At 40.7% G+C, this 27,429-nt stretch overlaps 1 protein-coding gene across 1 annotated transcript; it reads left to right on the top strand.

Moving 5' to 3' along the window:
* The first annotated feature begins 5,108 nt into the window (after positions 1-5,108).
* LOC114552894 (WD repeat-containing protein 49) lies at positions 5,109-27,146 on the top strand. Its single transcript, XM_028573988.1, has 16 exons — positions 5,109-5,189; positions 5,279-5,587; positions 6,452-6,625; positions 7,087-7,170; positions 7,321-7,413; positions 7,549-7,720; positions 11,420-11,587; positions 11,804-11,952; positions 12,581-12,814; positions 13,469-13,633; positions 16,262-16,377; positions 17,590-17,720; positions 22,753-22,839; positions 24,198-24,388; positions 25,864-26,061; positions 27,039-27,146. Exons 1-16 carry the CDS (start codon positions 5,109-5,111, stop codon positions 27,144-27,146), a joined length of 2,460 nt encoding a protein of 819 aa, XP_028429789.1.
* The last annotated feature ends 283 nt before the right edge of the window (positions 27,147-27,429 follow it).

Genomic DNA, 27,429 nt, shown 5'->3' with positions numbered 1-27,429 from the left:
AGTTTCACACAAAAGAAATTCCAGAGGAGACTTTCTTTCCTCTTTTTGTGTATGTGTGTGTGTGTGTGTGTGTGTGTGTGTGTGTGTGTGTGTGTGTGTGTGTGTGTGTGTGTATGTGGCAATGAGTGACCCACAGGAAGTCCTCTCAAAGGCATTTGAATGGCACTATAAAGCTCTGGTTTATTTTTGTTCGTGTCCAGGTTCACATCGGTTCTTTTTTTACTTGGTAGTTTTTTTTGTTACAATGCATGAACACTTTTATGAGTGGCAGTAGAATACTGATGGGCTTGTGCATTGTGTTGCTGTAGCTATGGTTTATGTGTCTATCTGGGTAGGGGGGGTAATTGTACCTCACACAAATTATCTTCTCTCCAGTGCCTAATCCATGAATAGAAGTAACACACACACACACACACATTGTGTTACATACTGACGATAGGGCCTGGACTCACAAACACAACTCTTTTTGACTACTTGGTTGCCTGGAAACTTAGCCTGAGTCTTTGAGAGTGAGGGATAATAAAAGGAAAGATGTGTGTGTGTGTGTGTGTGTGTGTGTGTGTGTGTGTGTGTGTGTGTGTGTGTGTGTGTGTGTGTGTGTGTGTGTGTGTGTGTGTGTGTGTGTGTGTGTGTGTGTGTGTGTGTGTGTGTGTGTGTGTGTGTGTGTCTCCTCTGCCACTGTCTGGGCTACTGGGGGCAGTTAGTTAACTCCCTCTGGGTGGGTGTGCTGCAGACGGGGCTGTTAGCGTTTCTTGCTTCTCAGACATCGTTGGCTAGACAAACCTCTGGACACAAAGAATCTCCTAAGGACAAGGCCTAGCCAAGGCCAAGATGGACCAACCAAAGACTGAGGATTTGTTTGAAATGTCGTACATTTAAGACTCAGACCATGGGGGCTCTGGGACAGTTTTCTGTGGACTCATTGCAGACTGAGAGAAGGATGAAATTGGTCATCTTGGTGAGTTGGAATTTGTTATTATAACTGTGTTTGCTCTACTATTTGTACTTCATCATTAAAAACCTGCTTGACTGAAGTGTGTGGAGCCTACACAATGGCAGAAAGGTACAGCTAACTTGACAGTGATGTTGCTAGGCCAAGAGCCTGTCTTTATGCAGCCTGGTACTGAGATGACTTTTTGGACAGTTTGACTGCAGTGGATGATACGCTGTACAACTTTAATAAACCCCCAGATAGAAATCCATCCGTGACAGTTTGAAGAGCGTTGAAGAAGAGAGGCAACCCTGGTAAGTGGGTTTTGTTTGCCAGCAGATATAGCAGCACTGTACAATTTTATTTTTTCAGTTAAGTTACCTTATAAAATGTACTGTTTGACAGTAGTTCCATAAATGACAGGTAGTAGCATTTATATGTTGGATATGTTTTACATTTGTTCAGACAGTTGTACCTGCATCAGCTCAGTCAGGATGTCTTTTCATTTACTGCAAAACATATCTGTTGCAGTCATATACTTGTCAATGTAAATAAAGAGGTAGATAAACTATCATATCAAGAACATGCTGCAGTTATTCAGCATTGTAAAAGAAGATAATAGCTGCAGCAAAGCATTGATTTTTGCTTTCATCACACACCATGTCATCTAAATCTCAGCTCAGTTTGATGCCACTTCCAATGAATTTGTCTCATAAAAGTTTATGTTGGCCTGGAAATGAAACCGAGAGTGTTTGCTGTCTTCTCCCCTTTCTAGTGTTTCGTAGAATGTTACAGAGAAACTTCTTTTATCATCTCACAGTTCTCTCTTAGACCTCAAACATGCTTTTAACAAAACCTACCTTTTATTCATACCATTATTCATGCTGCTGCTCACCTGTACCCTGGGGCGCAACTACCCAGTGTCGGAGGGGTATGCAGCAACAATTTTAATAAATAAATACGTGTGCCGGACATCATCATGTATGGGCTTTAAATAATAAAGGTTTATTTTAAATATCAGCCCCTGTAGGCATACCAAAATTATTATATTATTATAAATAATTATATGGTATATGCGTACATATATATATGTAAATACATATATATAAATACGGGCTCGACTTAACGGTTGAATTTGGCAACCAAATTGTAACAAGTGGCAAACTAATCATCACCTCTGGTTGCCCGTGGCAACCACATTATTGTAGCCCACTTTTTTCTTGTACTGTATTTTCATTACAATAAATAAATCATCATTGATGGCATTCTAGCATATGCGTTGCGGATGTTTAAATTTGCTTTCTGATTTGTTTACTACGTCCCCGCTGTCAGACGTAGGCTAATTGTTATATTTTCCATCTCTGTCTGCACTATTTATTTGCCCAAAAAGGACACAGTGAATACGTTGGTCAACAGAACTTCAAACCATACTGGACATTTAGTTTTGTGTGCTCTATCTAATAGAACTCCTACCTGATGTCATCACTGGTCTCATCTCTACATGATGCCTTCGCCCACCTCATGTCTGTCTCATTCACTCCTTGCCTGTGTTCTTCTCCACTAAGACATATTGTCAAACAAACATTATGTAATTGATCAGTTGTTCCATATTAATAGTATTAAGAAATGAATCTGTTGGTATCAAGTGGCTCCCCCAACGCTTCAACCTAATGTTAGATCTAGCTATTGCCTTCCCCTGTCTTTCCTGATCCACCATCCTCACACCTGAATGAAATTAACTCAATGTTAAATATAGCAGCCTAATTCAATTCTTAAATCAGCCTAGTGATGGCATCAGATAAGACAACTATAATGCAGTAAGGTTGTGCTGCTGTTGAAATTACATTCATATTTTGGATTTTAAAAAGTACAAATATGGAGAGCCACTTAGCATAGACATTAAAAGAGAGAGAGATGCACCCAATCATTAAATGGCTTGTTGATTCTCCTGTGAGAGGATTAGTGTCCAGGATTTATGCTAAATTGATGCAAGTATCCGTAGGAGAACTCCCAATAGTAAGGAAATGCGAGCGAGAGCTGAGCCCTGAGGGGAACGTAATTAATTGGGAGACAGTTTGGGACAATAATTTCCCACTGTTCCAAGAACACAAATACACTTCAACATATGTCATAGGACATATTGGACACTTCAGAAGAGATACATCTCCAAAGGCATTCCTACTGCACGTTCTGTCAACCTGAACAAACTGGAACTTTCTTGCATATGGTCTGAGAGTGTGAACAGGTGCATGAGTTTTGGAATAAGACAACATCAATAATATCTGATGTGATAGGATGTCGAATTCCTACTGATCCGATTGTTTTGTTACTTAATGACGACTCTAAATTACATCTGCTTGGGAGACAAAAGAAAGTTTGGTTAGCTGGCTCAACCGCGACTAAGAAAATGATAGCTCAACGCTGGCTCCCCCCCCCCCCAACCGCTTTGTATAAAACAGTGGTTGGCGTATTTTCTGGACATAGTTATGCTTGAGCTCTTGAGGAGGGTGACTAGGCAAGGTGTGATTTCTGTTTTGGTTTTTGTTTATTTGTTTGTTTGTTTTTTCTTTCTTTTCCTCGAGACCGCGGAGGGTGGGAGAGGGGGGTTGTTCTTGTTCAAGTGTGTTTGTCTGTTCTGTTTTTGATGTTTAAATGAAAAATAAATACAAAATTGATCTTAAAAAAAAAAAGAGAGAGAGAGATGTGACCCTGTTCCCATGTCACCCAACAGATGTAACTATAGGCCTAGCCTGTATGTCTGACAGCACAGCTAACATGAACAGCTAATGGTAAAACAAAATATATTAATGATTCCATGGTAAACCAGAGTTATTGCATTAGTAATGTTTTCCAGATTCTTGTCATTTATTGTACACACTACCTTATAGTTTCCATTTTTCAGCTCAGCAACCTCAGTTTTGCATATTCTAAGCTAGCCGTGAACCCCCATTTGGCTGCTACCCCTTGTGTTGTCTTCCCGTCAACCTTGAAAAAAAAACTATTTTTTGACGTTTTTTTGCCTTTTTTTCAAATTGTGTTTTTTTTTGCCTTTTCCAACGTTTTGAATTGTTAAATTTTTCCTCTACACATGTTCAGCGCTTATTTCTACGTCCCATATTTTCTGATATAAAACAAAAATTGAAAACGGGTCAGTGTGACCCGAAGTCAACACAAGGGCTACATTCCCAGTGTTAGCAAAAACTAGCTAGTCTGTTAACATGAATATTTGCAAGCCTCCAAGCACAGACGTCACACTTTTTTCACCATCCACTTATTTAACTGCTGTTGCATCCCTTGACATGCTATCTCCTTTTCCCTCTTTCTTTTTCTATTTTTAGCCCCCGACAGCTTTTTTGCTTTATCCATCTTTTTCCACAGACGACAACTCACTGTACCTGCTCGCTCAGCGCTCACGTCACTCGCGATATTATGAATCCTACTATGGCCAAGCCAAGACCCGCCCTTCAAAATTCTATGATGGAATCTTATGAGATAGGGTGCCTACTCGAGCCTGTTAGTCCTCTACAATGTTATATAATAACATTGAGGAAATGCAGATGATTGATTTAGAAACCCACAAAAGCAGCTACATTATAGAAAATACCAAAAATAAAAATGTTTAATTGTTCTTTTTTTTTTTTACCATCGCTTTGGCGCCCCCATGGTGCTGCACCCCTATGCGCTGCATATACATACCCACTTTTTGCGCCACTGCCTGTACCTGACTGACAGTATTTTATTTCACATTACTTGACAAAACAGAGACATGCTTTGGCTACTTTCCGCCTCCTTGAACCATTCCCGAGACATCATTCGGGGACCTATTCGCCCCCATCTTTGAAAGCCAATGAGCTGGGGGAAATTTCTTTTGAAAATGAAAGACCTTTGCACACCATTCAACACAGACATGTTTGGATAGAGTGAAAAGAACCAACAAAAGAATCCTCCTGCTGTGACTCTGCCGTATGATGATGGTGACATGGCAACCCGCTGTGAAACAGATATAGAAGGTTTCTAAGGGATTACTCCAGCAGGGAACATCTTGTTCGTCATGTAACACCTACAAATGCGGGGAATCTATTATTTGACTAAGTCTTTAGTACAAACTCAAATGCACATGCTGTACCTTCCTGACCTTGTCTGGTTTGTTATTGATTGACAGGTCTGAGCTGTAACCATGGGAACAAGGATGGAGGTGGCACAGCTTGAGAGCAGAATGAACACTGAAGACTATGGAAAGCTACAGGGCCTTTTCCTGGTCAGTGATTTTTTTTTTTCCCTTCAGTTTATTAATAATCGTATTGTACAACACCTTTAATTCACACAGGAAACACTCCTCTCCTGCAGGACCCATCGGGTGCACCTCGCTCCTTGTCCAGAACTGAATTCATCGATCTGGCTTGGTCATCAGTTGGTCATGGCTCCAAGGAGGAATATGGCCTCCTGTTTGACAGCGTGGTTGTCACTCAGGAGCACCGCGGCCTTCTCCTGGACATCGACGCCGTGAAGGAAGAGGGACGTGTCGACTGGGGAGGCCTGTGCTCTTTTCTGCTACTGGAGCTTTCTGATAAAGTGAAGAACACCAGAACCAGTAGTGTCCCTTGCTGGAAGCCAGCACACATTTTGAGCTGTCCGCACCGAGACCCGGTTCAAAAGGTAAAAGGCCACTGACCTCTTTGAGGCTTAAGAGAAGAAGAGTTTGTTATGAGGGTTAGAATATGTTGCCCATTTTAAAGATATGCATCAAACACATTTTGACATGACTGACTGGAGAATCCAAAACTGTGCTGACTGAGTGGAATTCCACATTATTGAACAGTGTGCAAGGAAAGTTCGAAAGGTCTTGCTCATCAAAATGGCACACCTCTTTTGAGATAAATGGCTCTGGACTCCTTTAAGTTTAACATCTATTAATTAATATGTAAATGAAGTGGCCGGGATAAAGTGCCTACTGCTGTGGATAAAGTGATGGCTCACTACTTTAATGTTTCAATCCGGAGAATGTCAAAATGTCTGAATGTTGTGTAAGTTGTTTTCCAAATGGCTGGAAGGTTTTGAGCCCTTTAGCTTAGATCAGTCTTAAAGAGGCAGACAGACTAATGGGGCTTAGAAGACTAATTTCAGTTTGAAACACTGTCAGTAAAGTGTGGCACCACTTAAGCAGGGTGGTGAAAAATATACTTAAAGCTGCACTCATCCATATTTTTATACACATATAATACAATTTAGTCCTAAAGTCCTGTCCCACTTCCAGTTTTTGCTTCTATTCTACAAGGTTTTGGTACATGGTACATATTTTCCCATGCAGAGTTTCTTCTTACTGAATTGCTATAATAGCATATACTACTAAATTAATCTTAAAGGCTGTAGTCTCCATTTTACTAATTAATGTCACATTAAAATTTTCATTTTAAAAAAGTGTGAAGTAAGCAGAGATGCTGTCTGTTGCTTTGCCCAATCCGTATATTTATTGGGGTTAAATGTTAAATGTTGTTTTGTGTTGTCCTCTGGTCTCCCCAGGTGTTGTACCTACAGAGTTCAGGTCAGTATTTGACTGTGAGTAAGGGAGGAACTGTGGGGCTGCGGGACAGAGAGGACATGTCCCTCCTGAACACACATCGACTTCAAAACAGCACGGTCAAACCCAAAGACCTCTGGGTCACAGACATGGTGCTGCTGCACAATGTACACAAGGTGACTTTCACTTTTAGAACAAGTCAGTCAGTCAAGTTATTAGTTGGTGTCCTGGTTATGTTGTAGCATAGTGTACACAACTGAAGGAAAAAAAATGATTTGAGGAATTATATAAATGAATTATTGATAACTAGTCTGAGTTATCTGGGCAGATGTTGTACTGCACAGAGGTAAACAAGCATTTCACTCAATCATTTAATTATTGATCAGTGGTTTGGGTTAATGGCATTGCAGACATGAAGCAGTTGCATAATGTTTAGAAAATAAATATTTTTTTCAGTAATAAGATCATCAATTATTGATCAACACTTTTCATTAGCAATTCTTTAATCTACAGATTGTGGTGGGTGAAAAATATTATTCTGTTGTATAACACAGATTTTCCAGTTATGCATCAATTATCAGTCGGGGACATTGTGTGTTTCTCTGTTTCTAATAAACTAGTTTTCCCTTTTTCTCAGATAGCCGTGTCTTTCACCAGTAAGGAGGTGTGTTTTTATGACATTCTGTCAAAACAGGACTTCAGCTGCAAGTATAAACTCCAGGTAACAGTATAATCCTCCTCTAAAGAAAATTGTTTTCCATCATCCTATCGCACTCTGGATGTTGAGTATTCAGAGTATATATGATTCAACCTGAGAAACATGTCAATGGACATGAAATTGAACGTTGTATACACAACTTTTCTTTTCTAGGGTTTGAAGTTTACTCCCTGGTGTCTAGACTATTGGGTGGATCCCTCTCACCCGGACCAGGCCGTCCTCACCATAGGAGACATTGGAGGACAGGTAATACACAGAAGAATAGGGGCGGAACATTGTCAGGAGTCTTAATTTTTCTGCATCATCTGTGCGTGTGTGTGTGTGTGTGTGTGTGTGTGTGTGTGTGTGTGTGTGTGTGTGTGTGTGTGTGTGTTATCCCAGGTCAGTGCTTTATATTTTACCTCAGCTCAGATCTCTCTGTTTGAGAGACTCAGTCTGAGGACGGACTCTGATTCAGCAGACATCATCCAATGGAATGAGCTGGTCAAAGGAAAGCATCCCTCCTGTTACACTGTGACACACCAGGTGCACATGCCTGCCTGGGTTAGAAAAGGTAGGAAATACAAATACACATACGCACATACACAAAAAGTTCTATTTACGTATACGTGCTGTTACGAGACAAAAACATAGATACAAACATTTCTTTCAGTCTCTCTTTGATGACAGCCCAATCAACTTGTACAAACTAGCATGTCTTTGTTGTAGCTGTGTCATCGTTTCCCTTGCTCTTTGTTGTCCTGTCTCAACCACAATTTCTGTGTAACACATCTACTGTTTCATATTGTATGTAATTAAAGGGGCCGGCACAACGAGCCTACAATCGTAGATGTGTTTCAACATGCCAAAATATCAGAAAGCTGGTATTTCTAAATAAGTTTCATGTTTGCTAATGGGACCTGAAATCTTGCTGTTCTTTCTTCTTCTAGTTAACTGCATTTATCTGGGCCCTCAGGTCAAAAAAAGGTTTTATTAGTTGGACAGAATGAAGGCAAATCAAAAGGCAAAATCAGTGGCTCCAATGACAGAGACAGAGAGAGAGAGAGAGAGAGAGAGAGAGAGAGAGAGAAGACAATGACCATACTCTGGGTGTCAGGGACACCTGACGCTCACAAACACACACTTTCAGCTTGGCACCTGGGATGAAAGCCACTGTCGGTGCTCGCTAGCTCACTTTTTCAGTATCACTACAATAACAACTTATACAATACCATGGAAATGCTTGGGTGTGTCTCTGTCACTGACGCACACACACACGCGCGCACACACACACACACACACACACACACACACACACACACACACACACACACACACACACACACACACACACACACACACACACACACACACACACACACACAGAGAGAGAGTCCTGAGTCACCCACATAGTCTTGCATAGCCAGACTTCTGACTATTGGCATAACGTCACGTGGCTTGAGGTCTGGCCTCTTGATTTGCATCATTCACATAGAGCCGTTTCTGAAGAGTCGTTGGGCTGTTTGATAATGATTCAGCCGAGGCAGTGCTCTGAGACTAGCTTGGCTGAAAAAGGAGATCCTGATAAAAGGGAAAACAAGAATAAAGTACATATAAATAAGCACAACAAATGGGAAAACAAAGGGAACACAAAAAAAACGGGAAACAGTGCCAAAACATTAAAAGTGTTGCTTAATTGAAATCTTGCAGGCTGTGTATGCGCGTGTGCATGCAAAACAACAAGAGAGGGTGTACACTAAGATCTGCTGTGTGTGTGTGTGTGTGTGTGTGTGTGTGTGTTTTGAGAGTGTGAGAAAGAAAAGGAGGGAGCTCATGTGACTATATGTGTGTTTGCATACCTCTGGGGGGCTGGCGCTGTTCTTTTGAAGTTGCCCACCCTGCAGTATGAGTGGGCTGTGTACCATTAGACATGGCTGGTTTTTCAGACCTCCAAACCTTCGGGCTCACGGGCCACCAGAGAGAGGAGGGAGGAGGTGGGGAACGAGAGGAGGGGGGAGGGCGGTGAAACAGAAAAGAAAAGTGAGAGGAAATTAGGAGGAAATTAGGATGGACACAGACCCACAAGGACAAGGAAGGAGAGCTTTAGGAAGTGTGTATCTGTAAGAGAGATAAGCATTAGCATATCTACATAATGTTGTGCTCAAAGAAATGAAAAAGAACATTAAGGATAAATGTCACCACGTAAGTGAAATCTCCCAAAATGTGCAGCGATTTGTTGCAGAACAAAGGAGGTTTTCTTTGATATAGATATACAGTGACTCCTGCTGTTAACATTACAAAGAACACTGCCTAAGCAGGCTAAGCTAAATTCACATTGCCAGCATCGGACGTGCGACCATTTTGAATAGGGGTAGTGCATTTAGGGTGGTGCGGGGGTTGCCGCAGGGGGGAGCCAGAAAGAACTGCAGCGGCCTGTGGCGAAAAGTTGAGTCAACTTTTTGAGAAACGCAGCCCGACGTCACGCTGCGGTGGCCAATCATGTAACAGGCAATCAGACTTGTCAGGCTGTGTTTTGAGGCGGTGATATAATACATAGCAGTTTTCATAGGTTTTTTTTCTTACTTAGATTGACTCAGTGGGAAACCTGACAGTCTTTGTTATCCACAATCCTTTTTAGGTCTGGTTGTACTCGGTTGTGGCCACTCTTTCACTCATTTGTCACTAGAGGGGCTTTCAAACAATCAGCAGTAAAAGGGTTAATGAGGAAGGTGATCTGTGGCCGCTTTTCTTCCTCAGGTTGCAGAATCTGTCCATTAAAAAAAACTCTGCTGCATTATTGGCAAATGTATTGGCAAATGCATCATTCAAATGCTTTTTTTTTTTATATATATATATAACTTATCTGAAATGTTTCAAAAAGTAAAAAAAAAAAAAAAAAAATCCATCAATAACACAGCTCCCAGCCACACAGTAAGAGCCTCAAAGGAGCAGGCAAAGAGCCGCATACGGCTCAAGAGCCACAGGTTCGCCACCCCTGCCCTAGGCTAATTGTTAAATATAAAGTTTGGTGGGTTAAAGAACAACACAGGACATCATGGACTATAAGTGAGACTCCTACACCGCCCTGCAGGAAATCGCCGGATCGCCTTTTGGCTATGTGAACGCAGCCCTAAAGCAGATGTTATGTAGGCTACGTGTGTGTCTGCATCACAAATAGCTTGATTTATGAGCTGTGTGTGTCAGTGAAAGGGAGAAGGCCCTATTAATCAATGATGAGTCATGCGATGTCTGAAAATCCACTGATCTTTTTATTCACAGGCGGGGGAAAAGACGTAGTGTATGAAATGCAATCAGATGTAATTATTTGCCATAGCAATGTGGCCGATCTTTGACCTGCGACTGTCACATGCCATCTCACAACCGGCACTTATTTGTGCAATGTTTGAAAGCTAAGCAGCCACTAATGGAGATGTGTGGCATCCAATTTAGCTGTTCTCAATCAAAGTGTTAATTGAGACAGATGGTGATGCAAGATCCATTACGTTTTCTGTAATACCAGTGAGCAAATCAAACCGGCCTAATTCTATGCTGTGCTGAGTGCCTGTGGATTGGTTGGTTTACTCTACAGCAGGGTTGCGGTCAATGCACATTTAGCACAGCCATTTCAGAGATTAGATGTCCTTCAGAGTTCTGGTAGTGAAAGCAGTTTGCATCAGAAGGATGAAGTAACTAATGAACAGTGTGTCATCATCAAAATATGTTGCAATGTTGTTTTATATTGAATTTGTTGGAGTTCAAACTAATTTATTCCCTCTGCTAGTAACTTCTGCTGCGTTATTGCTCCACGCAGAAGGGCTGCTTGGAAGCAGAACGTTAAGATTAAATCTGTGCAGATTTGAACATTTTCACACACAAACATTTTAATAAATTAGCCTTATTGTTCTCTGTCATATCGAGACTTTCTCTAAGACACATCATGAGTACAAGTTATCCAGGTGATCTGTACTTTCAGAAGTTAATTTTTAGTAAAATCAGTTGCAGTTCTACATTTGAAACTAGCTGTCTCAACAGTGCCTGTTGCAGTGCTAAAACAATATATTTGCAATTATCACACCTACTAGAGTGAACAGCAACCACACACATTTACACCAAGTTAATTTAATTGCCCAATTGTCTGTTTGCTTGCTGTATTCTTCACGTAGACTTTCAAATTGACTTGCACTTATGAGCAGGCTTGTTCTTTCACTATTTTGTAGTTGTACTAAAGCTAATTGAAGTCTGTCACACCAAATGTACGTTGACTTTCTGACAGTATGTTACCTAGGCTCGCTGGAAGCCTTCGTTTCGTGTAGCACCAAACCGCAGAGCAGCATGGTGATCGGCTGGAGGGAAAAGGAAAGCAGGAATCTACGAGTCACTTCGTTCTTTACAAAGAGAGGTGTGTGGGACATGGACCACCACCATGGACTCAATCTGATAGGTGGGGATCAATGTGTACTCACACTTGTTTATGATGTGAGAGTGTTAGTTTAATTTATATAGCTTAAAATCACAAATTTGTCATACACAATGCCATAAAGACCATCAAATGCCTCATTGAACACATTTTTATGAGGGTTATAAAAACAGTATGGTACTACTGTAATTATTTGCAGTTGGCACCTCTGCTAATATGGGACATTCTGATTGGTTGTAGCCACAGCAGGTGTGGATCATCAGGTCTTGCTGTGGAACCCGTATGTGACCTCAGAGCCAGTTTGTATGCTCAGCGGGCACACAAGCTCCGTCACCGCAATTCGCTTCATGCAGACAAAGCAGCAATTGCTCAGCTACTCCAAAGATAAGGTAGGACTGGAGTGTGTGTCCCTGTGTGCAGCACTCTGCTAGAAAAGATAATGTGATGATTAAGTGCCTTATTATTGTAATATTAATTGTGATACCTTGCTATAATTACTGCAGAGGAAGGAGGCCATGGTGCCGATCATTGGTAGCCTGTTTTGCCCTGTTTTGCCATTATAAGAGCTGGCGTCTCCTTAAAACCCTTCTTCTGTCTGATGCAGAGGATTTTGGTGCTAGTGGTGCTTTTCCTGTCCCCTTCCTTTTGCTTTACTAAAGATAATAATTATTTTACAAGTGATTTATGTTCCATCTGCTTTTTTACTCAAACACCATCTGACATTGCAAGAAACTCAAGAAAGAAAGCTTTACCTCAGATTCTGGAAGAGCTCCTGGAACAGCGACAGGCATCTTGTTTTGTGCCAAAAAGCAATATTGTAGAGTGAAATCTGACTCAGTGGCACATTGTGCACAGGCTGCTAGATTAACCATTATTCTTGGCAATTATTGTATTTGTTCTGTAATTATGATAATGTCTTAATAATAATAGCTTTTTTGTCATTTTTAATAGTTGGACTATTTATTTAATAGTTGCATATTTCGACCACTACAGTACATCTATTCATATACTTTCCAGGTCCTGTGTCTATGGGATGTGTCTCGTCAGCTGTGTGTTCACCGTCTGGCCGGTGTCTTCCCAAAGACGCAGGAGGAAACGCACACCCTCCTGTTTCTCCACGAGGAGCGTCAACTCCTCTTACTTTCCTTCAACAGCCTGCTTCTCCTGCTGGAGACCACAAAGGAGGAGAGGAGGACCAGCAGTCATGAGCACCCTGTTACCTGTGTGCTGTATAATAGTCTGTTCAGACAGGTATGCAGGTGAAATGACTCCCAGGGACTTTATCCCTTTGATTTTCATCTTATCACTGTTTCTGTATTTTTTTTTTTTGTATTCAGAGACATATGGCAAGCAGTAGGCAGGGAGTATAGATGTTATCAACTGGATGTTTGAAAGTTCATGCTTAACCTTGGAAACAGCAGTTGACAATACAATCTCAAAGTCCATTTACTTGCTGTTCCGGACTTTTCGATCTTTTTGTCAGTACATAATAAATAATCATTGCATGTTTTGTTCCCCTTGCCCACTGTCTGACTGTCTGACTTACACAGCTGACATTAGTTCCCCACACAGTGTAGGAACACCACACAAATAAACAACAAAATAGTGCATCCAATATACCATCTCTCATTTGAAAAAGTGCATTCACTCTTGATGTTTTTTCCTGCTTTTATTCCCACTTGACTACCACATTAGTCTCATATTTTTTCTTCAGTGGTGGCTTAGCGCTAAAATAAAGTGTAACGAAGTGTGGAGAATTGTTTGGCTTTACAGAATACATGAGTGGAACCTGCCTGTCTCGCAGCATAGAGAAGATCAAACTCTTTTTGATGATTGATATCCTCTCTCTCTCTCTTTCTCTCTCTCTCTCTCTCTCTCTCTCTCTCTCTCTCTCTCTCTCTGCAGGTAGTCAGCAGTGACTCTGCCTCCTCTGTGATCTGCTGGCTGGCTGACACGGGCCAAAAGGTCAAGCAGTTCCACCGCTGCCATGGCAACGCTGAGATCTCCACCATGACCCTGGATGGTACGCAGACCCGGCTGTTTACTGCAGGCACTGACGGAGAGGTCAAAGTAGGTGGACACACACATACACACTCGTCCAGCTGTGATGCATATAACTGCAGGTCAATCGTCATAGAGATGCAAACTCTGAAATGTAACAACGGCAGGGAATAGCGTTTGATGACAAGATGTGAAGAGGAAGGTGAAGTGGCTGACTGTTAAATAACATAAGATGTTCAAATTCTTAATTACCCCTAAAAATGTAACGATTCAATGACTTGTTGTAATTTACCACTGTATGGGTGTCAGTGGGTCTGGTACGCATACACCCGGACTCCGGCTGTCTGAGGTGCAGGGGCGGAAAAAATAGAAAGGGTAGCAGCTGCATGCGGTGGGGCACCAGCATGCAGGTACTGCATCACGTTTTCTCCACTGGAAGGGCACCAGATGGACACAAGGACAATTTATTACGTTTTATCTATTATAGGGGCATTGAAGAGGGCACTTTTGCTCTGATCTTTAATATAACACTGCTAGTAACACTGTGGTGATTTGTTTCATAAATGCCCCTGGAATAAATATGTTGAGTTACTCTTTTTTTGTCAGCTTATGTGCGATGCTTTTCTATCACTGTTTGTGAAATCATTTAATATATCCATGGCGATGTAGCTAAAGCTAGTATAGTGCTAGCCTTAGCTAACATGGCCGTAGCTAGCCTAGCCTCCATAGCCACACTGTCACAGTCATAGCCGTCAGACTAATAACAAAAATCATCCAACCAAATTGTTGCAATCGTATTATTTTTGGCAATTTATTTGTGGCACGCGATCATACATTGAATGCTTCTAAAGAGTAACCCGGTCATCATCAGTCATGCAGCATTTGTGCCATTCTGACTTACCGCTCCTAATCCAGTGGTATATACCTTTTTCCACTGACATGATGCTGCTGTTGATTGGCATGTTGCCATATGGCGGCAGGTTTTTTTTTTTTTTTTTTTTTACTGTTGTTTACCTTCAGATTGTCTCTAATAACAATAAATGTTTGTATTGATTACACCAGATATAGTTTTTTAACAAATTCCAACTTGGCATGACTTATTCCAACTTGGCATGACTCTGCAGTAAGGGCAAGCTCCTACATCTGCCAGGAGGGGGCACTGTAGACCTGTGGTAACTTATTCCCATTCACAGCATTTACTAGCCACTAATCTTTTTTATTTATTATTTTATAGATAAGAAAAAACAAACACAACCTTAATGGCAGTACGTGTTGTAAAATTTGAATATTTGCATCACATGTATCAGGGGGCTGTACTGTTGTGACAGTCTTATGTTGGTAACCGTAAAGCCACAAGAGTGGCATGCCAGTTTCAAGTGGCACCTACCATTAGGAAGCAGTATGAGTCAGTGGAAAATGTGTGATGTACTGTTTGTGAGGAGAGTCTTATGTATAATCAACAGATGCATTGCACTAAGGTATTGGCATATGCCTCTCAAGCACAAGTGAGATAGTGTGTGTTAGGCTATGCATGTTGACACCATGCATAATAAGTGTTTGTTCACATTTTTGCATTGCAACAAAAAAGTTATAGCCTTCTATGTCTGATATTGATTCAAATTTGGTTGGTATGTCAAACAAGCGGTGCTCTGTGACTGTATATGCACTCCACATTCAAGCCCTGCATAATGACTTCAAGCTCAGTACAATTGTTCTCAACAGATGAGTAAAATAATGATGCATATTATAATCAATATAATCAACCACATCGGCTCTCTGACCCCATGAGCCCTTGTGAGGATGCAGCCATGTGCATCCTGTGGAAGCAAGCAGTGACAGGTATACACTCACGGTGCCATTTGAAACAACTACACAAGTCATCCTCAGCAGAATAAGCAGGCACCCCTTGGGCCAATTAGCAACAATATGCATCATCTCTCCAATTTTCATCAACACTGAACCTGTGGTGTAGCAGTTAGGGCCATTCAAAATGTGCAATTTTGACCTTTTAATTGAACTGTTCCAATTGGGCCAATCAGTGTTTCTTTTTTAAATGCCACAACAACACAGATCCAAACTGCGTCATCATGCAAAATTGGACAGTGTGAAATATTACCTGAGCTGTCATGTTTAATGGATTTACAGTAGGACAGTGGCTTAATAGTTTGTGTCCTAATGTGGGCAACCAAAACAACATTCTCATTTCAAAACATCTTGACTTCACTTCTTGATACAATAAGCAGTTGGACTTCTTTCAAAAAGTGAATACAACTGATACTATTTCTGTTACCTCTTTCTTTTCCAGACAAGAACATATTGGGAATGTTAATGTTACAAAAGGGAGTGGCATGTGCACCGTGTGTAGCAACATAACGTTAAAGAAACATGAAGGTGACATGTTAAATGGTAACTAGTGTTTTTTTCAACCTACAATGAAACCTAATTTACCTTCACAAAAGTGCTCATTTTGCCACTGACAGGCTCAGATTAATATTCATAATATATACAGTATATACAATATCATATATTAATATATAAGTGTCTGACAACATTATGGAAAGGATCCACACATAGGAAAATAGGGTCCAGGTTGAAAAAAACGGTAGTTACCCTTTAACTAGTGTACTCTGTTGGCATTTGGGTTATGCTTGGAAATTAAGCACATTTAGTGTTGTGATAGTGTTATTTGTGCTGCAGGTGTGGGACTTCAATGGCCGCTGCCTCCACAGAATGAACGCCGGCCTGGGTCGGGCTGTGGAGATCTCACAGGTCCTGCTGCTGAGGAGGAGTATACTGGTGATGGGCTGGGAAAGGTACTGTAGATGTGTGTGTCTAAGTGTGATTATTTTTTTTGTTGCTTACTTACATTATTGCATCTTCTGTTTCTCTCATTCAAATATTGAATGCATTACGAAAAAAAAAGTTAAGACCCAGGAAGTATCATGAGTTTTGATGCAGTAACACACTCATATACTGTGTGTGATTGCACATTATAATGTATGTATGGGGTATGTGTGTATGTGAAAAACACAATGCATGTGTGTGTTTCCGTTCTCTCCTGCTACCTCTACCTGCCAACGACTCAGAGCCAACCTGACATCTGGACTCTAACGATTATCGCTACCTCAAATTTGTGTGTGTGTGTGTGTGTGTGTGTGTGTGTGTGTGTGTGTGTGTGTGTGTGTGTGTGTGTGTGTGTGTGAGTGAGTTTTATACCTTCATCACATCTGCTCTTCATCTTCATCATCATCATTTCACACCCAGTGAGCTGTACTCAGCAGTGTGCTATCAAGTTATACGACTCCCTCTTTCTCTCTTTTCTTCTCTTCTCCACTCATACACACACACACACACACACACACACACACACACACACGCACACACAATGTCTTGCTCTCTGGGGTGTCACAGCGGTAAAGAGAACATAGACAACCGATCAGCAGCAGCAAAAGAAAATGCTGCCGTTATGACTTCCATCATATCATTTTCTGTTTCTTCACATCCACCTACACCACACTTTAATCCATATAGTGTTGCGTTGCATTAAATAACTGGTACATCTTCCATTAGTATTACTGTTACTACCACCAATACTACTATTACTCCTATTATTATCTTCTACTAATATTAATATACTAATACTGCTACTACTGCCACTGCTAATCATACTGGTGTTACTACTACTACTACTACTACTACTACTACTACTATTGATTACAGAACGATAATAATAATAATAATAATAATTATCATGATAATAATAATAATAATAATAATAATAATAATAATAATAATATAAGTTTAACTCAGATCACCTATTCCTGATTACTAAAATTACTGTGAATTGAGTGGAGTGTGTGTGTGTGTGTGTGTGTGTGTGTGTGTGTGTGTGTGTGTGTGTGTGTGTGTGTGTGTTGATGAACCAGGTTGAACGTCAACATATACTGTAAAGAAAGTATGTAAGGTTTGTGTACCTTTACACCTTCCTCACTTCTCACCACCACCTTCTCTCTGTGTCTCTGTAGGATGTTAACAGTTTTCCGTCTGCATTCCTTCTCAAAATCTTTTGTTGAACCATCAGAGTGGAAGGGAGGTGTTCAGCATCGCAGTGATCTGCTCTGTGCCGCATTCCAGCCTCCACAGACTCTGGTCACAGGTGTGTTTCTGTGTATGTATATGTGTGTGTTGTCTGTGTATTGACAAGAAAACTAAAAAGAGGCACTGTAAATGTAAAGATGACACACTGTTCACCAACACACTTTATGAAATAGTTGACTTATTCTAGTCAGTTTTCATTTACATTAATTTCATTTTCATTAAGTGTTCATTTAACAGAACTGTACCCAATGTCATTAGGGTGCATGTGCATTTGTGCTACTGTATTTTTGTGTTCTCTTACCTAAAAAAAAAATAATTACAGTTTCATGACTTAAATTAGAAGCGAGGGCTCATGCAGAGAAAAGAGAGTGATGGAAAGACGGGAAAAAGAAAAAAAAGACTGGAATGAAAATGCATATTTGAAAAAAAGAAAGAAATTCAATAAAATGAAAAATAACGGGGAGCTGTTATCTGCAGATTAAAGTAAGTGGTGTTGTTATCAAAGGACTTGTGCTCCACATGCCACTCAATGCTCGAAATAGTTCTGTGGTTTCATGTGTGTCTGTGTAAATGTGTAGGAAACAAAGAGACTAAAACTATTTCAGAATTCACAATCAGAAGTACAACTGTGCTTGTATGTGTACTTACCTTGCATAACGAGGAATGCGTACTACAACTCAAAAGGTTAACACTGCATTTTAGCTTGTTTTTTGTTAAATGTTAAACAATATCCATATTTATAGATACAGTCAAATTAGACGGTAAGTAAATAAAGTAAATGTTTATGTGAAGTGAAGATGATCTAATTAGAAACTCTGCCAGAACCTTTTAATTCAGAGTTCTTCCCTGTTGTCCTTTGTTAGCTACACTGCGTGAAAGATACAGTTTAAATGTAAATGTTAAATTATACAATTTAACATGCTTTTTTTGGCAGTTTATTTCATACTTCAGTATTTTATTTCTCAGAGGAACAACAACTTCTTTTGCCTCTATTCTGAGCTGACATTTGGCTCCACCACAGGCTTAAACCTTTACATGTCAGAGCCCATTAATTGGCAAGTTCTGTTCTAATTAAATTCTTAATTAGAGCTGTATTAAAGGCAGGTGAACTGGAAAGGTACACATACAGTACTCTGCTCAGCGCTAACACTCATCTGATAAGAGAGAGATATATTTCCAATAAAAAGTTACAAACACACTCATTTTGCTTATTCCTAGTCTTTACTTATATTTTCTCATTTTTGTCTCTCTCTCTGTCCCTCTGCTTGAGAGAGGAAATATAACCTGAACTATGCACTACCCACAGAGAGCTTGTCTGTTTTCGTCTTGCCATTCTTTTTTGGCTGTTGTTTTTGTATGCGCAAGTATTAGGTAGGACCAGAAGGGGTGGGTATTTGTGTGTCTGTATTTATTACCTCACTGATGGTATTCCTTGTGTAGTTGAAAAATAAATAAATCATACATTTCAGAAAATTATCCAGAATTACCATCAAACTGATTATGCAACTGATCAACGCATGGATTCAGTGGTATGAAATGCAAATGACTCACACATGTTAAATCAGTAGTAGTGTTAAAATCACACCAGTGCTTATTAAAATGCTGAACACTTGGTGCCTCTGGCTAATGAAAGACAAGGAGTTTTATCTCTTCTTTCAATCACTCTTATTTTTTACTCCACTTCTGTGAGTTCATACAAACTTTGGAACTCGTCCATGAAGTTTGTGACTTTTACAGTTTTCTTTTCTTTCTTTATTTTTATGATTTTGTGGATCATGGAATTCAACCCTTAGGCACTTTATCCCTGTGCCAAGACTGACAACCTCCATTAACCAAAGAAGCAAAACGCTTGCAAGTTAAATTTAAAAAGTCAACATCCTAACAAAAGATAAGCACATTAATGACCAGGTCTGTGAAGGTCTTTAGTATGCAAATATAGGATACTACAATCAAGGCACCTCATCACTCATCACATTCTTAGATGTTTCTGCCTGAGGGATTGAACTGGCAATCCTCCAGTCACTGGTCCACTTCTATAACCATCAAACAACAAACACTCTGAAACCAATTTGCCCCAGTATGCTCTTCAGTTTGTGAAGTTGTATCACTTTGGCTCACACGCTGAAAGTTGAGTTTCAGTTTACCAGTCTGTGCGAGCAGAGTGCAGACATAAACTGCAGACACTTCTCTGGCCTTCTGGGACACATCAACCCCAGAGATAAGTACAGAGAGCGATAAAGTGAGGGATGGAGGTGAAAAGGTATATAAGAATGGGTGTTCTCGAAGCTGGAGGGAGAAATGGTTTGGAAGGAAATGAATAGTTGGAGCTGGAACAAAAGCACAATTCAGGAGCTACGTTGTGCTCTTGGAAACTTCTTCAAAGTTGACCCTCCAATTTCTGTTAGTGTGGTCAGCTCCTCTCTCTGCCTGCTTCCTCTCTTTTTCCCAGTCTCTACCTGACACTCCGCGTTCACTTCTGTTTATTTTTTATCTCATCTCCTTAGTTAGCCTGCTGCATTTCTACCCACAAACACACACACACACAGCCCCGCGCTGCACCCTCCACCTCCAATTTAATCCAAAAGCCCAATTTAAATTATGTTTATTAGAGCTTTCTCAGTGGGAATGAGAGAAAATGAGACATAGTATGTTCAAGTGTGTGTGTGTGTGTGTGTGTGTGTGTGTGTGTGTGTGTGTGTGCATTGTAAGGCTGCAGGGGTGGGGGTTTGTATACTCTGGAAATAGAGAATAAAATGATGTATGTTGTATATGTTTGAAGGTGTTTAATTGCATAGTGCATGTGATTGCATTTTGGACCAAATTACTGAATCCTTTTGTTAATAGTTGATGCAAATAGTAATTGACAAAACAAAAGCCATGTGACTCTAATGAATACAAGTGATTCTCCTCATAAATAGTATTTTTTTTATTATAAGCAGCACTCTGCCTGATCTTTGACATAGAGTTGATGGTTTCCTAAAGAGAGACACAAAATTAAATCAGTATATCCTTCATGAAGACTCGCAGTTTTTGTATTGGGGCCTACTGGTTTATCCAGATCAACTTATCCCTTAAAAATATCATAAACAGATGTAATTCATTCATAAATTCCTCCTACGCTTAAGCTGTGCATTGCTCTCTCTCTTTCTCTGGCCTTTGGGCAAAAGATGAATCACATTCACGTCTTGATTTCCTACATTTCTACATTTATCGACTCGCGCACTAAACAAAAGGTGGATGTGAACTATTGCTGTGTAACTTTACACATAAACTATTTTAGCTAATTCTTTCTTCCCTAAATCCGTCGAGCACAAAGACGGCTTCTAAAAGCGATGACGCATTAGTTTCTGTTGCCAGCATATTTCTTCAGGGTTGCAGTGAGTAATGCTGTTTTCACATCAATGTGTGCTGCCAAATTATGTGTTAGGTATGTGCCAAGTGAAAGCAGTGGTGGCATGAAGGCCACCAGTGACAAAAGTCAATTTAAAGTTCTGTTGGACACACACATGCTCTGTGTGTGTGTGTGTGTGTGTGTGTGTGTGTATACATGTGTTTGTTTGTGTCTCAAGTTGAATCTAGTTGCAGCAGGAGCATTTGGCTGATGTGGGACTGAAGCCTCCTCATCCATATTCAGAGTCTTTGCTAGTTTCCACTTGGATACACACACACACACACACACACACACACACACACACACACACACACACACACACCCAGCAGGGTACATGTACACAGGGGTCCTGTGTACCTCCTTCAGTCACAACCCCCCTCTCCCCCTTTCACCCTTCCTTCTTTCCTGGGATCCCTTAATCCTCCATGGCTGAACACGTTCCAAGCGACCAAAAACCAACTCATCTGAACTTTGATGGACAACCAAAAATGTTTTAGAAATGAAAATGCTAGCGTAGAAATCAGAACACTAAATGCAGCGATGAAATCTTTTTCAAGCAGAGGATCCTCTGATTTATACGTACGGTATATTTCAAATTTCTTTTTCGACAAGTTAATGAGTTAAAAGGAAAGTTGTATAAAGCCTTTTGAGGCTCCAGAGGGAGCTGCGTCTCTTGAGTCAGCGTCGGTTCGGTCTGAAGTTTGAAAATAAAATCTAAAATCTGGGTGTGTGTAGGTGTGAGCTTACTAGATCTTTGTAGGTAAAAAGATGATTTCTCTGGTTGTGCTGCGTCAATTTTGTTGCGTTTATTACGAAGATGTTAAGAGTGCAATGCTATTGGTGGAGTTCTCTTTTAATGAAAAGGAGGTATGAGACTTACTGTGCCTTTGACAATTTATTTATCTTCCATGAATGAACATGTATCCTAGTTATTAGTGTATTAGAGCACTTTTAAAAATGAGCAAAGTGATGTTAATCCAGCTCCGTTTCGAAGCTTAACATTGTGTAGATGATGGTGATATTGAAACCCTCTCTATGTCTGTCAAACACACACACACACACACAACACACACACACACACACACACACACACACACACACACACACACACACACACACACACACAGCGTGATAAAAGTCACCTAAAATACAGACGCTGGCCCTGGGCTGCATGAATAATGCAGGCAACCCACACTTTCATAAACTTTATACCTCCTATTGCTCACATATACACCTCCCATACTGTAGCTAACACACTCCTCACATATCTTATTAACTCCTGCTGTTCATCCGTCGAACCACCTAATGAGATTCCTGCCTCATATAATAAACACACAAACTTTCTTATATATAATGTAGATTATTTGAAAAGTTTCTCTTGAAGTGAACGTTGAGTGTTGGAACAGATGGTAGCTGTGGCAGATGTTGAGCTTTATCTTCTTTAAAGTGGTTTTAGTGGCTGTCTTGCATGATTCAGCAGCACGAGGAAAGTAAAAGGGTATGCGTTGACAGAAAGTTTATGTTAATTGTTAATATTTCTTTTAAAAAGTGTAATTTTGGACTTGGTCTTAATTAATATGAAAGCCTGTTAGTTTTTGCAGTGTATTTGCCAATGCAGAAATGTCACCAAAAAAAAAGCAATGTGTGAGTTCATCATAAGCTCTTGCACTTTGTTTGGCCTCATTTCTGATGTGTGCAGGAAGCTATGATGGAGAGATTATAGTGTGGAACAACAGCACAGAAAAGGCATTGAGGAAACTGGGGCCACATGCTGAACACAGAGAAGGCAAGAAGTCTCATTTTCATGCACAAATGCAACTAAATTCAACAAAAACTTTTATTTTGCAATTGTAAAGCAAAAGTTTCTTGCCCCTCTGACTTTGATTTGTCTCTCTTTCCTTATTTTTCTTTATTTTTCAATGCTTTGATCAACTCAGATTTCCCGATTCTCATCTTGGTGTGAATGGTAAAGAAGACTCCGATAACTCCTTTGCCATCACTAGATTGTTCTTCATACCAGGACGCACTTCTGCAGTTGCTTCTACAGGTGAAGTATTGCAAACTAAACAGCAACTGTGCAATCCTTATCAACCTTAGTGTGGGTTATTTTTTAGAATAAGTTGTGTAAGCTGTGGGACACGGCATGATGTTTTAGTAACGTTTGGCAGCATCACCTCCGGAGCTATCCCAAAATAAAAGCAGTGATTACAAAGCATATTCCTTTTACCCCCATACATTCTGTATCTTGACCTGAGTCACACTGTTGCTCTAATTACCATGTCATCTTGATCAATTTTTCCTTTGCCAATGTTTATTGTAGCCATACAACCTCTGAAACCAGTTGGTGATTCTGCCTTTTTGTTTTGAGGCCAAAGCCTTTTAAACTGCCCGTATATATACTGTGGTTTGACTTGTTTTGTGAGAGCCTGCGATTTTAAAGAGTTACAATTGATGCGAACACAGTGAAGTTACTTCAGAGAGTTGAAATAGTTCTACAATCAAAAGCCTTTCTTAAATGCGAAATACACTGCATATACAGCTTTGTTTTGTTGTTGAAATACACAGTTGCAATACACAGATGCACGCTTGTTTTTGCACATTACAAAGACAGTAAGGAGGGTATCTCGTGCTAAGTTACTGTACAGTAGCTTCACATCAATGGTTGTCTGATGTGGTGAGTTTGCTTCAAGTTTTCCCATTTTAACTACTTTTCATATGCAGTAACTCAAGCTCTGAACTTTACTTTTCTTTCTGTCGCTATTTTAACTATACCCGGGGTTGCTTTGCTTTTTATTCCAGTTTGATTTATTCTCAGTGTTATTCCTGCAGTAGCTGCTTATCTGCTGGGTAAAAAAAAGCATGATCAGCCTCTGCACCCTGGACTTCATGCCTGCTACTCACACTGACTGAGGCAACGATGTGTGTGTGTGTGTGTGTGTGTGTGTGTGTGTGTGTGTGTGTCTGTGTGTGTGTCTGTGTGTGTGTCTGTGTGTGTGTGTGTCTGTGTGTGTGTGTGTGTGTGTTGTTCAACCCTTGCACTACAGAGCCGTTGTCAATAGAGCAGCTAATATATGAGCTTCTAATGCCCCAGATCTAACTTATTTTCCAGGCAAAACCTACTGTATATTCCCACATTTCCAGCAGGTGGTGCAGACTTGGTGTCCTGTGGAGGTTCAGGTGTAGTCAGACTCTGGAACACCTTCCACAGCCGCCTGGTGGGACAGTTCACAGCTCACAATAGGGACCTTGGGTCTATTGTTACGACTGTCAGCCCCTGTGGAAAATATTTAGTCACAGCTGATAGGGAAGGAACACTCAAGACTTGGGACATACAGGTAGGTGTTTGTCACACAGACATGTATTATATATTGTATATCAACTGAAGTGGAACACATTGAAAGTATATGCCACCATAACGTTTGTGTATACTCTAAGAAGAACAAGAGAGAGCGTGATGGAGACTGGTGAACACAGAGCCAGAGGGAGGGACAGAGATCAAGAGACAGACTGTACTGTAGTAGATTGTGAAGAAAGAGTGAACCTCCTTATTTCCATTAGATCAGGCACGTTTTTCACTCTGGGGATGACAGCCCTGTCTGTCATTTTGAAGCCTCAGTAGCTTGCCAGAGTACAGGCAGCAAGTCAATCATTTAGAAAATCTCCACTGATACATTAGCAGAAGGAGGTAATGTCCCCATCCTCTTTGGTACTTTATTTTAAATTTTATTTATTTTACATTTTTTTGAATGAATGGGAGGAGTATTGTTTGCAATCAGCATCCCCCTTAAACAGACACTGAAAGGTGTATAGATGACACGTTTTGGCAAATCACCTCCACTAGCAGAGGATTACATCTTTAAATCAGGCATTTCAGCCAAGTTAGCCAATTAGAGATTCCCTTCAGCACATGAACACTTCACATACAAAACACATGTTTGGTAGCTGAAGGGTTTCTGATACCTCGGAGAGGCCTTTTGACTTTTTGACTCTGATTGTGAAGACTTGGAATCGTGCCATCGGTATAAAGCGTAGCTGCATCACTGTCATGCTCATAATCGCAGTAAAAGAACACCCTCTCGGGTATTATTGCCACAATATTCAGAGCTCAACTCTGTCACAGTTTATAAGAGGGGATGAATTCAGATGGGTGCGTCTCATTTGGCTTCCAGTTTAATTTATGGAGATTTATGTATATATGTAGCAGAGTTGAAGAAGTTGGACAAGCTCAGTGCTCTGGTAGAAATCCTGTCCTTTGGCAAGTTTGGAGCATGCTTTGGAATCTGGATGACTAACATGATTGCGTTAGTGTTTGCAGTTCAGTAGCAGGTCTCGTCCTAACATTCTTGCAGCAAAACAGATATGGCCAACAGTCCTGTTTGAATTTTTCATATAGATTTATTGACCGTTCACTTAACCCCTCCCCTGAATGGCAAGTGTCCAAACACAGCTTAGTAACTATAACTAGAAAACTGAAGACTGTTTAAAGTGAATTAGCTAGCTAGTTACAGCTAATAAAATATGCTAGGGACAGTTGTCATTTCAGCCAGCCAAACACTACAGCTTTTGGCCACTTCTATCTGAAATCGAGGACCCGATCGTTTCACAAATCATATAGAATTTTGTAAATCTGCCAACGTTGCCATTTTAAACTGCTATGTGCTGTGACAGAATGGAAAGCTTGACTGGCTTAGCAACAGTAACTGAGGGGGGCTTAGCGGTCTTACAATTATATAAATTGAATGCATGTTTTTGTACATTCAGCCAAAACACAGATTAAGTAACCAACTGCTTTCGCTCCTCTTTCCCTCAGCATTATTGTCTTGATCCAGATTACGGAGTAACCAAAGAACCTCCAAAACTACTGTGTAGTTTTCGCCCACACCTTGATCGTGTGACTTACCTGGAGATGTGTCTCCATGGCGACAGACTCCTCCTTCTCTCTGCATCATCGGACTGCAGTTTGGCTCTTAGCTACCTGCCTGGAAATACCGTCGGTCTGTTCGGACAGGTACACACACACACACACACACACACACACACACACACACACAGACAGGTCATTTAGTACACTGCAGCAGCTTGAATTACATAACATAACCTGCATGTGTGAAATACATTGTTTTGGATGGCAGAGATATTGTATAGCATGAAACTGTCAGGGTAACAGCCTTAGATCCTTGCGGTTTAAACTTATAGCGGTGCAGGCTGGCTCTGATATAGACTTTACCTCCCACTCCGCAGCGTGCTGGTGGGTGGTAGCATCCAGTTGGCGAAATGGATGTGAAACCCAGCACCAAGCCACAGTTAGGCGTGTGTGTGTGTGTGTGTGTGTGTGTGTGTGTGTGTGTGTGTGTGTGTGTGTGTGTGTGTGTGTGTCCATATTAAGTTAGCCCTGGGCGATGTCTGTCTGAGTGTTGCTTCATTTCAGTTTGCCTCAGGCTCACACACACACACACACACACACACACACACACACACACACACACACACACACACACACACACACACACACACACGTGCCCACACACAATTACACCACAACTTAAAAAAAGAACATGTTTACTGTGTATAATACAAGGGGATATGCAAGTTTAGCAACACATTCACACAACAGAGTTAGTAAAGAAAGCGGTTTGTTTAAATCTAGTTTCTATTTCATTACATACTGTTGGATTCATACATTGTCTGTGTATTTATTGGAGGTGAATTCTGAAAATAAAAGATGACATCCATTTTCAGCATATCAGGTTATGAAAGGATACACTGTTAAATATGAATATTTTTTTGAGCAAGGAGGACTATACAGGCAGCGACAGTTACTTGCATAAAGAGCTTCCCACGCCAGTTTGATGAGAGTTCCCCAGCGAGACTGGGCTGCATGTTAACTTCCCTAAATGCACAAGACCCCAGCTGATCTGCGTATTAAAAGTAGCAAATCCCAAATGTTCTTGCTGTTTTGTCTTCACTGCTGCCCGTCATCTGTAGGAGGAGCAGTGGTGCTTGGAGAGACCTGGACCTCTGCACCAACAGCAGGAACCAGAGCGGAACAAGAAAGACCAGGGAGGGCAGCAAGGGAGGATGTCACCTCCCTGACCCAGGACCGGACACCTCTGCAGTGGGTGGAGAGGTGAGGATAAAAGACCAGGAAGAGCACTGTGGGATGGATGACAAAATGTATCCAGGTGAAGAGTTGAGTCTGTCTAAAATACATTGTGCCAGTGTTCCGCTTCATTTTCACTGCTCTGTTTCACTGTCTGGTACAGCTGCATAGTGTTTTTTTAATGGGATTTTGGAGGAACGACCAAAACATGTTATCTTATATTTAGGTAAAAAAGTACTTGGCAATTTTATGTTGATATCATTTACTCTAAATTCT

The sequence above is a fragment of the Perca flavescens genome, chromosome 3 (genome assembly GCF_004354835.1).
Source record: "Perca flavescens isolate YP-PL-M2 chromosome 3, PFLA_1.0, whole genome shotgun sequence".
Lineage (NCBI taxonomy): Eukaryota > Metazoa > Chordata > Actinopteri > Perciformes > Percidae > Perca > Perca flavescens.
The sequence above is the reverse complement of the archived record's forward strand: the minus strand, read 5'-3'. Positions and strand labels throughout refer to the sequence as shown.